The sequence below is a fragment of the Trachinotus anak genome, unplaced genomic scaffold (assembly GCF_046630095.1).
Source record: "Trachinotus anak isolate AG129_WGS33_773 ecotype Australia unplaced genomic scaffold, CSIRO_AGI_Tana_v1 ptg000008l, whole genome shotgun sequence".
Taxonomy (NCBI): domain Eukaryota; kingdom Metazoa; phylum Chordata; class Actinopteri; order Carangiformes; family Carangidae; genus Trachinotus; species Trachinotus anak.
The window spans coordinates 377,580-391,533 of record NW_027273859.1 but is presented as its reverse complement, the minus strand read 5'-3'; the positions used below and the strand labels follow the sequence as shown (position 1 = coordinate 391,533).

Here is a 13,954-nt window from a genome sequence, read left to right as displayed (position 1 = left end):
CTGCTGTAAATATTCCCTCTGGTGCTGGTGACTCACTCACTCACTGACAGCAGCGGGAACTTCCTGAATATACTTTCAGCTTAAATTCAACAAAGTCACAAATCACATGTAATGAATAAATAAGGATTTAATTGTGAAAGGTTTGACTAGTCATGCAGGAGAGTTTTAAGATTAAATGTGGTGTTTTTGAAGTTCTTACTTCTGTTTATATCTCTTATGAGATTAAAGATTTATAATATAAAATTTATAATAACAGTATAATAACTCTTTTTTTTACTATTATCATGCGTTATTTCCGGTTTTATAGCAGAAACCTAGGTTTATTTTGAAGGTAGTGACCGGAAGTACTCGGTGCTACTGGTTTAGCTTGACTTCAGGATTCAGGATGTTCGCGGCTGTATCAGTGGAGGGCGTAACGCTGCTCCGAGCGGATTAATATAAAACATTAATGTGAAAAATAACTCGTTTAGTTTTCATTTCGTAGTGAAAGTTTAGTTAATTAATTTTATTTTCGTCCATGTGTCGGTGGAGACAGGAAAGAACCGAGGAACAAGTTGTTGGTTCAGAGCTGCAGGTGAAGAGGAAGTGGAAACAGCCAGGGCTCACTGACGCTGAAGGTAAATCTACTTTATTTTAGAATCCACAGGTTATATCTGTTCACACTGTGACCGTCGTGATGTCATCTTTAAACAAATACGACCAATACTGAGACACAGATGGATGGCACAATAGAAATCTAAATCAGTGGATGATTTCTCTGTAGTGTCGACAAATGTTTTCAAAATGAAAGGTTTAATATTCAGTGAAATCAAATGTTTCAAATCTGCTTTTTACATTTGGAATAAAATAACTTATTTATTTAGTTTTTAGTTTGTTTGGAATAAAAAAAAAAAGATTAATGAACTGCATCAATCTGAGAAACATGATGTTCTGACACATGAAGTTGAATGAAGCACAACACAAACTGGATAAACACAGTATAAGACTGGTGATAGAGAATAAAACTGTGGCCTGCTATAACATGAAGCACATGACAGACTCATCAGGCTTCATTATGTTTTCACTTATATTTTTAAATAAGCTAAATATCATAACTGACATGATGTGTTCAGATGTAAAACACTGTGGCGTAGTTTTTCTCTGTGAGAATAGAAACAAATAGAAACACAGTTAAAACACATCATCAGTGTTAATAAACACACAACTGTTCACAGCTTAATGTACATGTTTCCCCTCTTGTTAATAAACAAGCTTCAGCTCTGGTTACCAGACTAACTCTGACCACACAGGCCTGTGAGACCTGGTTCACAGCAGGAACCTGGCTGATCCCTGCTGGGTCCAATGACACCTTTCACTGATCAAACCTCCAGACAGGAGAATCTGTGTTTTAAATAAATGTTACCTGGTGAATATTTGGCCCTTTTCTTTCATTTGTAGAATATTCTCAGTCATGAGGACTTTTTCTCCTTATGAACCTGGATTCTGTGAATGGAGGTCTGATCTGTGTGTAGCTGCTGTGTGTTTGTCACTTGTGAGAAGAAGATTAGAACTAGTCAAAATAAAAAAGGAACAAAATACAAATTAAGGAATTTCATCACTTTGACAGAAAGAAATGAGAAATGTAATATGACAATGAATCAGTCGTGTTCACACTGGTATGAAATATTTAAGAGAAAACATCCTAATGTTTATAACTTCTGATGGTTGTGACTCATATCATCAGAAGTTGAACAAGTTGAAGTTGGTGTGAAAATACGTTTTGGATTAATCATTTAAATTTGAGAAATCAAAATGTGGTTTTGCAGGTTTAATAAATCTGGTCTGACCTGGTTCAGATGCAGGAGGTCAACGAGGCATGCAGCCTGGATGATGACATGGTGGACGGAGACCTGGGGGATGGGATGGGGGTCAGACCAGCACCCAGCTCCACCGGTAAGAGGAGCCAAAGCTTCACTGGTCTCTCAGAGTCCCCGCTGAGGTGCAGCAGCCATACAGGAGAGCCGGTCTGGATCCCTGGACTGAGGACTGCAGAGACCCAGCAGAGAGCGCGCTGGACCCTGCCACGCTGTGGTAAGAGTCATATCATAAAGACACACTATAGCTTCAGCAAACATCACTTGACGACGTTACCAGAGAATAAATACACAATGCGACATGATGAGATAACTTCTCACCTGTGCTAATGCTGTAGTTCTCTGGGTAACTGATTGTGTGTGAATGAGGTCACTCGTGCAGAAATCATCAACCCACTGGGCTTTTTGGCCACTTCAGCTCATGGTGGAGCATTTAGCAGCTAAAGGGTCAGATGTTTCCCTCAGTTGGTGGAGACCAAACGCGGAGACCAGAGCTGAAAGAGTGGGAACACTGGACTCACAGCGTTCAGAAAGTCTTCAGACCCCTTCACATCACATGTTATTTTGCAGTCTCCTGATTAAATAAAAAAAAAAAAACATTTTCCTTCATCAGTCTACATTCAGCTCCTCATAAAGACAAACAAAATTTTAGATTTTTTTGAAATGTTTTAAAAAGTAAAAAGTGAAACATCACACTGACAGAAGTTTTCAGACACTTTACTGCGACTCTGTAAATGTAGCTCAGGTTCATCTCTGAGGTGTTTCTACACCTGGACTGGAGTCCACCTGTGGTGAAGCAGCTGATTGGACACACACCTGTTTATATCAGGTGTCACAGCTGAGGATGCAGATCAGAGCAGGAACCATGAGGAAGGAGCTGCTGCAGAGCTCAGAGACAGGATTGTGTCGAGGCTCGGTGAAGGTTCAAGAGCTCAGTGGTCTCCATCATTCTGACATGAAGAAGTCTGGAACAACCAGGACTCTGCTAGACCTGGACCTGGACTAACTGAGAGGTCAGGGAGAGGGAGACCAGGACCCTGATGGTCTCTGAACTCCAGAGAAACTTCCAGAAGGACGACCATCACTGCAGCTGAACTGATCTGGTCTTCATAGCAGAGAGTCCAGACGAAGCTTAAGGACTCTGAGTCCGAGAGAAACCAGATTCTCTGGTCTGATTAAACTGTTTGGTCTCAGTTCTCAGGTCTGGAGGAAACCACCACTCATCAACTGAACAATGAAGCCTGGTGGAGACAGCATCAGGCTGAGGCTGGGACAGGGGGACTGGTCAGGACTGAGGGGAAACTGAATGGAGCAAAGTCCAGAGAGATCCTTAATAAAGACCTGGTCCAGAGCTCAGGACCTCAGACTGGGCTGATGGTTTACACAGCCAAGACAACACAGGAGAGGCTAAGAGACGGTGTGCTTGAGTGAACAATAAGAGTCCTGATCAGAACCCAGTCCATATGTGATGTTTTAACTTTTTAATCGACTTTGATTTTAGCATAAAACAACATCATGTAGAAAGTGAAGGAGTCTGAAGACTTTGTGAAGACTGCGGCTCAGTGGATGTTTTCAGTTTGATCTCATCCTGATGGTTTTCGTTATTATTGACCTGTTCTCCATCTTTAATCACAGCACAAGGAATAACATTCAGAGCAACTTGGGTCAAAGGTCAACTACACACCACACACACATTAAAGGAGGTGACTCATGCAAAAGTTGTTTTTTTCCACAACAATGTGAAGAAGTCATTTTATTCCAGCAGCACGTTGAATTACGGGGCTGAGCGCTGACCCCAAATCAGCCTTAAAGACCACGTCCTTTATGAATGTGTCCCTGTGTGTTTACTGTCTCTCCCCTCTAATGCATGAGTCACTGTGTGAATCAGGAGTCTCCCTGGTCGACCTGTCCAAAGATGAGCTCAGGGACAGACTGCAGGAGGCCACTGAGGTAGGAGGAGTCACACACCACATCTGTAACCAGACTCATGACAAACTGTGACTGATGCTGCTGCTGCTGCTGTGTTGACAGATGATAGACATGCTGTGCTGCGAGCTGGAGGTGGCGCATCGTTACCTGGAGGGCAAATACGAAGCTCTGAAGATCCTGCAGGGAAAGGTAGAGGGACACATCCTGAAGTTCTGCGTCTCAGTACCCAGAGCTCTAAAGAAACCATCCTATGTCCAGGTTCTTCATGTTACAGGTGTTGCTGGAGCTGCTCCCTCAGTCTCACCCTGTGCTTAGTGCATTTTATATTTTTTAAAATGACCTAAACCAGCAGTGTCTTAGTCGCCTCTCAGATCTCTGACTTCCCTCCTCTGTCTGCAGCTCTCAGCTCCAAACCTGCTGGTTTCTACTCAGGATGCGAATCTTCAAAAAAGAAGCTTCATTAAAAAAAGATTTGTTTTTTTTTGATGAAGCCACATGACTGTAGGTTCAGCCCATCTTTATAGAAGCCCCACTAGCAGATATGTATGTGTTCACAGATGATGTCTCAGACCTATCCTTTTTAAATGTCACTTGTCGTGTGTGATGACTCTGATTAAGGCCACAAGCTTCCTCTCATTACTGCAAGTGTTGCTCGAGTCCTTTTAAAAACACTCACCTGTTACCTAAAACAGCTGATCACTGTCACTAATGTTACTCAAACAGTCACAGTGTGTGTGGGACTGAGTGAAATTAACCCACAGTGTGTGTGTTCATGGTGATGTGTGACTCACAGAATCAGTGGAGCTGTAGGTGAAGACGACACATCAGCCAATCTGCTCTGGAGCTTTTCATCTCATCACATCATCAACCTGAACACGTGGTCGTCTGGTTGTCATGGAAATGTAGATGTTCACATTTCTTTTCACTTTAATGACCATTTATCCACGTTGACTCAGAAGTTAGCTAATGACATCACATCCTGACTATCTGCTGTAATGTACATTACATTAGGGACACCTGAATATAGAATAGGATAGAATGGAAAAGAATAGAATAGAAAGTCTTTATTGTCATTGTACAAGATACAATGAAATTTTGAGAGCTACTCCTGATCAGTGCATACCAGTACACACAAGACAGACAAAAGCAAAACAAAATAATTATTGCACACTTAGAAAGATATTTTAAAGAGTGCTTAAAAAGGTTAAAGAGTTAATGAAAGGAGACACTTGAGGTTCATCAGCATGAAGCTGGAAGCTGAAATAGATTTTAGTCAGTTTTGTACCATCGTACTCTGTATTGCTGCAGCTGCTCTTCTGCCATCATACTGTATGTAACAGAAGTACAGACTTCTTGTGAAGACCAGTCCGGTCTGAGGATCTCAGTGGCCTTCAGTCAGAGATCAGGAACTAACCAGACCTTCTGTGTGGTCACACTGAGATAAAAACCTGCAGAGTCTTTGCTTTGTTCAGACAATGATTGAAAATTGTGCTTCCTCCTCCCACAGACCATCCTGGATAAAGCCACTATTCACACTAAAAGTCTGCTGCAGAAGAGCGAGGAGAGGGCCAAAGCTCTGGAGAAGGTAACTGCTTCTCTTTGCCCTGTTGCTCCTGTGAGTGCAGGCTGCTCAAACAAGGGCTTGGTCTGTTTGCTGTAACATGCTGCAGCAGGTTTCTGCTCAACATTCAGGAGCTAACTGCTCTTTACCTGATTCTCAAAGACAAACGGTAAACACTACAAGAACCAGTGATATGAAGAGGCATTTGTCCATTTACAGTCACATCCTGACTGATTCCAGTATTCACACAGGCAGAGTGTGAATTATACAGTGACAATCAGGGGGGTTGACTTTTTCTCTGAGTCAAAGTGAACCTAGTTCAGGCGCATGCTTCAGCGAACAGTCCTCACAGTATCTTACCTGTTTAACTAAAGCTGTCAAAAAAATTTAATGCAGTAGAAAGTACTATATATATATGTATATATATATATATATATATATATATATATAAAACTCTGAAATGTAGAAGTGGAAGTGTAAATTAGCATTAAATAAAAATACTCAAGTGTAGTACAAGTACCTCAAAATTGTACTTAAGTACAGTACTTACGGTAAATGTACTTAATTACTTTCCACCACTGCTCATACAACCACTGAGCTTTCAGCACACATGGATTTTAATATCCAGTGAGCCAATAGGTAAAACTCCTGAATTGAAAATAAAGGAGGTTTCTGTTATAGAATCTGATCTCAAAAAGACACATACAAAGACACACGAAAGACTGTTAACATGAAAAGATAAACTCTATATTGATGTCAACATGTATCTGTACAACAACTAATCCGCCACTGTCTCACTGCTCATGACTGAGCATCAGTTTTTGCTGACATTAGATCATATATGACATTTTATATTGGTAATGACATGACAAGCTAACACTGGAAATGAAGGTGCGCGTTATCAGCAACCTAACGTTAGTTAGCATTACTGTAACTTAAGATTAAAGTTAGAAACTAGCTAACATTAGTTAGCTAAACTTTAATGTAAGGCTAAAGTTAGAAACTAGCTGATATTACTTTGTTAAACTGTAACTTAAGGGCTGAAGTTAGAAACCAGCTAACATTAGTGTGCATCCATAGGTACTTGACACAATCTTATTCAGAAACTCTGAAGGGAAGTGTCCAGGTGATGGTGGTGGCGGGGTGATGGTGTGGAGGATGTTTTCTGAACTCACTTTGGGCCTGTCTGTCTGTGTCTTGTTGCTGACCATGTTCATCCTTCATCATCTTCTAATGGCTACTTCCTGCAGGATAATGCTCCATGCCACAAACTGGTTTCACTGACATGACAGTGAGTCCAGTTCAGTCTCAGACCTGGATCCAGTAGACCCTCTTTGGGATGTGGTAGAACAGGAGATTTGGCAGCATAAATGTGATGCAGTCATATGAGCATGGAGCAGAATATCAGAGAAAAGTTTCAACATCTGTGGATCTTTGACATGAACTGAGGAACTACCCAGTGTTAGTGTGGTGTTAAGTGCTGGCTGAGTGTATAGACCAGATCAAATGATGATCTGCTGTTTCTGTCTCCTGCAGGAGGTCAACAGTTTGCAGTGGGAGCTCAGCTTCAACCAGGTCCAGATGAAGAAGTGCGAGCAGTCCTGGGAGCAGAAACACAACAGGTCAGATTTACCCTTCATACACTCATGTCTTTGGAATTCTCCCTGCTCTGTGTTAACCTTGTTGTTTTTCAGGATTGTGAGTGAGAACAAGACTCTGACTGACAACCTGCAGGACAGAGAGAGTGAGATCCAACAGCTCCGAGCAGAGAACTCTGGTAAATGCTGAATAATGTAGATGAATATGAGGTGGCCTAAACATGTCTGCACGTATCATCTCCTCTTGTGAAGTGTAGTGAATGTGTCTGGAGGACAGCACTTTTACATGCATCTTGTGGTCTTTGTCATCATCATGAAAATGTGTGTGTGTGTGTGTGTGTGTGTGTGTGTGTGTGTGTGTTTGTGCGCGTGTGTGTATGCAGCTCTGAGTCGGCAGTGTGTGGAGCTTCTCTCCATGTTGAATGTGAAGGAGCAGAGAACCTACCAAGGAACCAAACCTCAGTACAGCCCAGGGAGAGATGCAAGTGTCCTGGAGGTGAGAGGGCATCACTCAACCTTACAGAGAGAGAGACAGAGAGAATATTTATAGTCAGGTCAAGAATTAAGACCAAGACTTTAGTAACCTCACACTCATGTGTTTTAACCTTTATTTTATCAGGCAAGACATTAAGAACTCTCTATTTGCCTGAACCGGATTGTTAATCATTTTCTATACCTGTGTTTCACAAACTGTGGGCCATGGCCCCCTGGTGGCCCAACAAATCATTTGCAAAACAGTACAATTTTATAGAAAAAATTTAATAATATTATTTTTCTGTTATCACTGTGATGACCCAGTGTGCACCTCCCTTCAGGTTCCCCTGCTCTCACTTCAGTCCTGAATGTTCAATCTTTACCATTAAAATAAAAAGTGCTCAGAAAAGACATTATTTAGCCACCGGGGTTGCACATGGGCCACCAACATGATTTTCAAGTGGGACATCAGCTGGAAAAGGTTGGGAACCATTGATTTACACTGAAACTGAAACTAGCTGTAGGATTTAGGAAGGTGATGGACAATTGAAAACTGGCGTGAGATTATATAGACAAGGTCTTTTTATTTCTGATTATTTTATTTCAGATTTTCGTACATTAGAACAAGCACACACACAATAAAAGAACCAGTACAATTACACAGGTCGACACAGAGACAAGTGGCAAAGTATCAACAAATAAGCAGGTGAGATCAGTTCACCAGAGAATCACACATAACAAAAGTTAAGTTAATCTGTACAGTGTAGAGACTGAGACAGAGCTGACACAACAGCAAAGCTCACAGATGATGTAGTGAGGTCATCACGTCACAAATGGCCTCACCTCCACACCTCCTGGATAAACTCCTGTTATAATGAATCTCCACCTCTTGAAACATGGGCTCGGACTTTCTCCCTCAGGTGTGATGTATGACTCACAGTCTACTCCTCTCTGTGTTTTGCAGCTGGCAGTACTGGGGGCCTGTCGGTGTCTTGGAGCTGCAGAAGCGTGTCCCTGCAGTCGGACCGCTGCCGCCAGCAGGAAGCAGCTCGTCCAGCTGCAGCAGGAGGTAAACCACATCCCACCCCTTCACCAGTACCGAGCTCCGACCATCACTGATGTTCATGAGACTGTTGCTTTTCTTTATCTCAGCTGTAACAAAAACTCCTCTGTTCCTGTCAGCTGGAGCTGAAATGAAACATATATGTATTTCTTCAGCTGATGTCACTGTCAGCACCTCACAGCAGCTTCATTAATCAGTATCAGAGAAAACAGTGACTGCAGAGGATCTGACCTCTGACCTTCCCATCAGTCGTCCCACAAGTCATCTTAATTACATGACCCTCACACTGCTGCAGATTTCACCGATGATACAGTTTCATAAGGAACAAATACCTGGAATTTTTAAAAGTTTAGAAAATAAAGAGATATTTATTGTCTCTTTCTAAACCTAAAAGACAGATTTACCTGGAGCAGTTAGCTGGTAGACAGGTGAGGTTCTTCAGGCACCTCTCATCATTCCTCTGAATCATCTGTGTGTGTGTGTGTGTGTGTGTGTGTGTGTGTGTGTGTGTGTGTGTGTGTGTGTGTGTGTGTGTGTGTGTGTGTGTGTGTGTGTGTGTGTGTGTGTGTGTGTGTGTGTGTGTGTGTGGGCGCGCGCGCGTGTGTTTCCAGCTTGATGCTCAGCGCTCGAGGAGAGAGGAGGCGATGATGGTTGCAGATGCTTTCCGTATCGCCTTTGAGCAGCAGCTGAGGAAACGAAGTGAACACTTCCTTCTGCTGGCTGAGGCCAACATCCTGAAGTCTCATCACTGCAAGGCTGAAGGCAAGTCTGCATCACTGTGGGAGGCCCCCCCCATGTTTTAAAATGGGGCAAAAGTACAAACCGAAAAGAATTCAGATTCAAATTCAGATTCAGATTTCAATTTACAGTCATTTCTATGCATTTGCATGCATAAAAATGAATGTTTCACTCATCATGGGAGTCAATGACAGTAACAGATTTATCGATATTTCTGTCTTTGCTCTGATGACTGAAGAACTGTTCTGAACTGTCTGTCAGTCAGTGTCTCACTGTGCAGCCTCGTTAACAGTTAAGAATTAAGTTTTCACACTCTGCTCTCTAACTGTATTTTTGTGTGTCAAATTGAAATGAGCAGATACCACAGGAGGAGAAAACATGTGTAGTTCACACAAACTGTTAAGTCAGAAATGAACTTTTGAAAATGATAACTGAATGTCAGATGGCGCTGAATGACTCCTGAAGAGCCGTTTACTGGGAGATTTCAGTGTGATATGATGACATGATACTGAAGGAGAACAGTTTAACCTCTGCTGCATCAGGTCAAACTGGACACTTCAGTCATCCATCCAGCAGCAGGTCCTGTCCGCACTGTGAATGTGTCACCATGAGTCTTTAAGTCAGAGGGTTAGACCTGTGTAGTTCTCACCTGGAACCATCAATGTGTGGAGAAGAAGAAGAAGGAGAACTGACAGTGAACCTATCACATGAGCAGGAAAACTGATCTGAAATCACTAACTTTAACTGACAGCAACACAGAGACACTGTTCTCCTGCGTTCTCCTGTTTTCCCCTGTGTTCTCCTGTGTTCTGCTGTTTACTGTATTCTCCTGTGTTCTGTGTTCCCCTGCATTCTCCTGTGTTCTCCTGTGCTCTGTGTTCCCCTATGTTCTGTGTTCTCTTGTGTTCTCCTGTGTTCTCCTGTTTTCCCCTGTGTTCTCCTGTGTTCTCTTGTGTTCTGTGTTCTGTGTTCTCCTGTGTTCTCCAAGCTTAGTTCAGATCCTGCTCAGAGAACCACCACCTGGTGAACAGAGGGGATAATGAAACATAAAGTGAGTAAAGATGTCTGACAGCTCTCCTTCATCACAGTCTGACTCATCATCATTACATGATGACTGAGGTGATCAGGTGATCACCTGCTGCCTCACTGAGGAGGAACACCTGAGCATGTGTATTATAGAGCTGCAGTAACAACTGAGAACAGTAGAAACTGAGTCAACTGTCTCTCACTTTGATTATAGCTGATCACTGATCAGAGATCCATGATTATCATCAGTGATCAAACACTGCTCCTCTCTCTGTCTGAAGCTGCAGTCTCTGTCAACAGGGCACGACACAGTGACACAAACTGGAGACACAACAGCTGGACACAGAAACAGTAAGCTGCTGGTGACGCTTGAGAACAGTCAGAGACACCATGGACTCATCAGGCTTTAGGTCCTTTATGGACAGAGAGCTGGTCTGAGATCAGAGACCAATTAACTAACTGGTGTCTGGTTCTGTAACTGCTCAGTTTGTCCTGATGAGTCACCACTGTGTGAGAACCAGCTCAGGTACTGATGGGAGATGTGATACTTAAAATTAAAGATGGTTTGTAGATTCATCCACATGTGACAGAGATCTGTCTCTGAAATCAACACATGGAGAGATTCATGTGTCATTTACTGTTATTTCAACAATGTCTCTGTAGCTGTAAATAATCCTTGATTTGACATTCATTAGAACCATTAGACCAACATCTGTCTGTCCCTCCAGGTGCTACCAGGAGTCCTTTAATCAGCGTTAGTCAGAGGCTCAGAGGTTTGCTGCCGTCCAGTCTGGAGATGAAGATGCCTGATGATCTTCTGGAGACTCTCTACAGATTGCTGGACTTGGTAAGTAGCTCCTCACACATCTGTAGACCTGTTACCTGAGACCAGGGTCGCATAACAGAAATGTCCTGTCTGAAGACTAATGTTAAGAGGAAGAGTATGAGAGGATTGTTCCCAGTTAACCTCAGGAGTCCTGTCTTATCTCGGGTTAGCAAATCCTCACATCCAACACTGTTCATCAACTTTCATGTCTGTTACCTGGCAAACGACATCACCTCTCTCGTCTCATCTCACTGAGGTGTTCCTGTGATGCATTAAAAAAACCTCCATTAGTAAAAAAACAAAACAAAACAAAAAAACTGTTGCACCACAGCTTCAGGTCACCAGGTTGTCGCTGCTCAGCTAACTGCAGGATCATGGTCCAGGTGGTCTGTATCTCTGTCGTCAAACCACATCACATGGTCCGGGTCATGAGCCTCTCAGTGCAGAAGTTCAGCCTGCTGATATTTAGTTATAAAAACAGTGATGCTCCGATCAAGTTTTTTGCCGCCGTTACCAATGCTGATCATCTTTGAGTGAGACTTTCTTCAGTTCTAGCAGCTGGTTTAGTGTTGGTCAGTCTGCTCAGCTCTGTAGTGAACTGTGACCTCCAACAGGCAGCAGTGTAACCTGGTGACAGGGCCACACACAGTCGTCCTTATTCAGTCAACAACATGATTTTACTACAAAAAACTCCTAAAGGAGCAACACAAGTATCCTACAGTACATTTAACTGAATTACACAATGTAATAGTTAATTAGTTACATGTGTTAATTAATGTGAATAAACACAATTATTAACAGACAGAGAAAAAAACATATTAATCCTAGATGGCAAGGACGCAGTCAGATTCAGGCTGAAGTCAAACTGTAACTAATATAACTAATAAAATAAACATGGCTCACAGCTGTGTGTGTTTTTTATCATGGCATGTGTTGCAGTTTTGTACGTTTTATCAGTGTCACACACTGAAAAAGTTCCACACCACGGCATGCTGTTTTGTTTTGGTCGCCTGTCATGCGCCAGCGGAGTGAACAAGGTGGGAGGCGGGACTTAACTACACAGCACACAGAGCTTCTCTCAGTTGCAGACACCAGAGTATTAACCACAGGTGATCAGGGGAATTGAAGCATTAATTCTGATCTATGATCAGGTATTTTTGATGAAAATCAGCTGATCGTAAACAACAACCAATCAATCAGGAGCTTCCCTGGTAAAAAGCAGTAAGAACAGTGATATGGACTAAACAATCAGCTGAGTGATGGGAAATGACAGATGACCTGTTCGGTTACCTGGGAGCTCCTCACTGCTGCAGGTTAACCAGGAGCTGAGTGACCACAGATGAAGGTAGCTGCTCCTCTGCCTCAGTCTCAGCATCTCACTGCCCCCTGTATCTCTGCAGGACCTTCTGTACTCAGGACACAGTTGGTACAAATGGGAATAAATGGTTTAAATGGGTGAATATGAAGCCTAGAGCCAGGTGTTAGTGCTCCTACAGAGCGAGGACAGAGTCTCTCAGTAATAAAGCTTCAGTCTGTCCTCTGCTGCTGGTCTAAGACTGTGACCTGATCTGATCTCTGTCTGTGGACCTGTTTCCTGCTGCAGCTGAACGATAAGGAGGAGGCCCTGGCCCACCAGAGGAAGGTGAGCCTCATGTTGGCTCACAGTGCCGAGGAGCTGCAGAGACGGCTGCACCTAGATTCACAGTGCCAGCCCTCAGATCCACCAGAGTCCAGCATCCCTTCAAAGCAACCACAAGACCCGTCAAAGAGTCAGAGCCGGTCTCAGCAGACACCTGAACCATCAGAGTCTGACTTCCAATCAGAGCAAAGACCAGAGCTCCCGGTCTCCCAGCTTCAGCTAGAACCACCAGGTCTCTCCGAGTCCAGGACTGAACCAGACCCATCACAGACCGGAGTCCAGCCCCTGTCTAACCACAAGAGCTGTGACTGTGAAGTCCAACAACCAGACCTGTCAGAGTCCTGATCCACCAGACTCCAGACCTCAGGTTTGACTGAGAAAAAAGAAGAAAGACCTGGATGTAGGATGTGTGATGTGACACTGAGGCTGACTTTGGACCACTGTCCCAGTCCCAGATGTTGTCTTGAGAGAGGAGGGCAGCAGGACTGAGGTCAGATCAGGAAAAACATGAAGCAGCAAACGTCTGAAGACAGTTTCAGTGTCAGCCTCCAGACCCGAGAGGACGATAAACCAGCTGAGGACCAGGGACAGTTTATCCAGTCATGTGACCAGAGTAGGAGGAGGAGGAGGCGTACCACACAGTGAGAAAGATGGACGCTGCTTCTTCCACTGTTTAAAATAATGTGATGTTCATTAGGACAGAGTGAAGACGAGCAGATGAAGAGTTTATTAAATGTTTTACTTTAAATTTCTTTAAATCGCACGTTCAGTATGTTTCTTGTTGATTATCAGCTCCGCCTCGTTTCTTGTCCTGCACTGACATCACAGAATCACTGACATCACTGGATGTCACACAATCACTGACATCAAAGAATCACTGACATCATGGAATCACTGATGTCACTGATGTCACAGAATCACTGACATCACAGAATCACTGACACCACTGTTGTCACAGAATCACTGACATCTTAGAATCACTGACATCACAGAATCACTGACATCACTGACGTTTCGCATCACAGTATAAATGTTAAATGTGTTTGATGTGACAGGGACAGTAGAGGACAGGTGAGGACTTCAGGTGTGACCTGTGCTTTACCAATCAAACAGGACACAGTTGTTAACAGCCTGTGACTCGTCAGTCTCTAAGTAAATGCTGGATGTGGACCTGAGGTCAGACTGTCTCACACTCTACAGTGTTCCCCTTCAGTTAGTGAGCATGTTCTTTAATAGTTAAACCTCCT

General features: G+C 43.2%; 1 protein-coding gene across 3 annotated transcripts; it reads left to right on the top strand.

The window, feature by feature from the left end:
* The first annotated feature begins 353 nt into the window (after positions 1-353).
* On the top strand, positions 354-13,470 carry ccdc125 (coiled-coil domain containing 125). Of its 3 annotated transcripts, none has more exons than XM_071481725.1 (12): positions 354-617; positions 1,836-2,070; positions 3,742-3,803; positions 3,885-3,971; positions 5,290-5,367; positions 6,880-6,965; positions 7,038-7,120; positions 7,325-7,437; positions 8,380-8,484; positions 9,090-9,240; positions 10,971-11,089; positions 12,672-13,470. In XM_071481725.1, the coding sequence occupies exons 2-12, from the start codon at positions 1,836-1,838 to the stop codon at positions 13,050-13,052; spliced, it is 1,500 nt and encodes a 499-aa protein (XP_071337826.1). In that variant the 5' UTR covers positions 354-617; the 3' UTR covers positions 13,053-13,470. The 3 variants fall into 3 exon arrangements, with proteins under 3 accessions (XP_071337826.1, XP_071337827.1, XP_071337828.1); XM_071481726.1 differs by having other exon boundaries at positions 1,806-2,070; XM_071481727.1 differs by having other exon boundaries at positions 1,806-2,070; positions 3,489-3,803.
* The last annotated feature ends 484 nt before the right edge of the window (positions 13,471-13,954 follow it).

Coding starts and splice junctions, on each gene's coding strand:
- ccdc125 (XM_071481725.1), top strand. CDS start 1,836: ATGCAGGAGGTCAACGAGGCATGCAGCCTGGATGATGACATGGTGGAC. Junction 7,438..8,379: donor GAGATGCAAGTGTCCTGGAG/GTGAGAGGGCAT, acceptor TGTGTTTTGCAG/CTGGCAGTACTGGGGGCCTG. Junction 11,090..12,671: donor TCTACAGATTGCTGGACTTG/GTAAGTAGCTCC, acceptor TTCCTGCTGCAG/CTGAACGATAAGGAGGAGGC.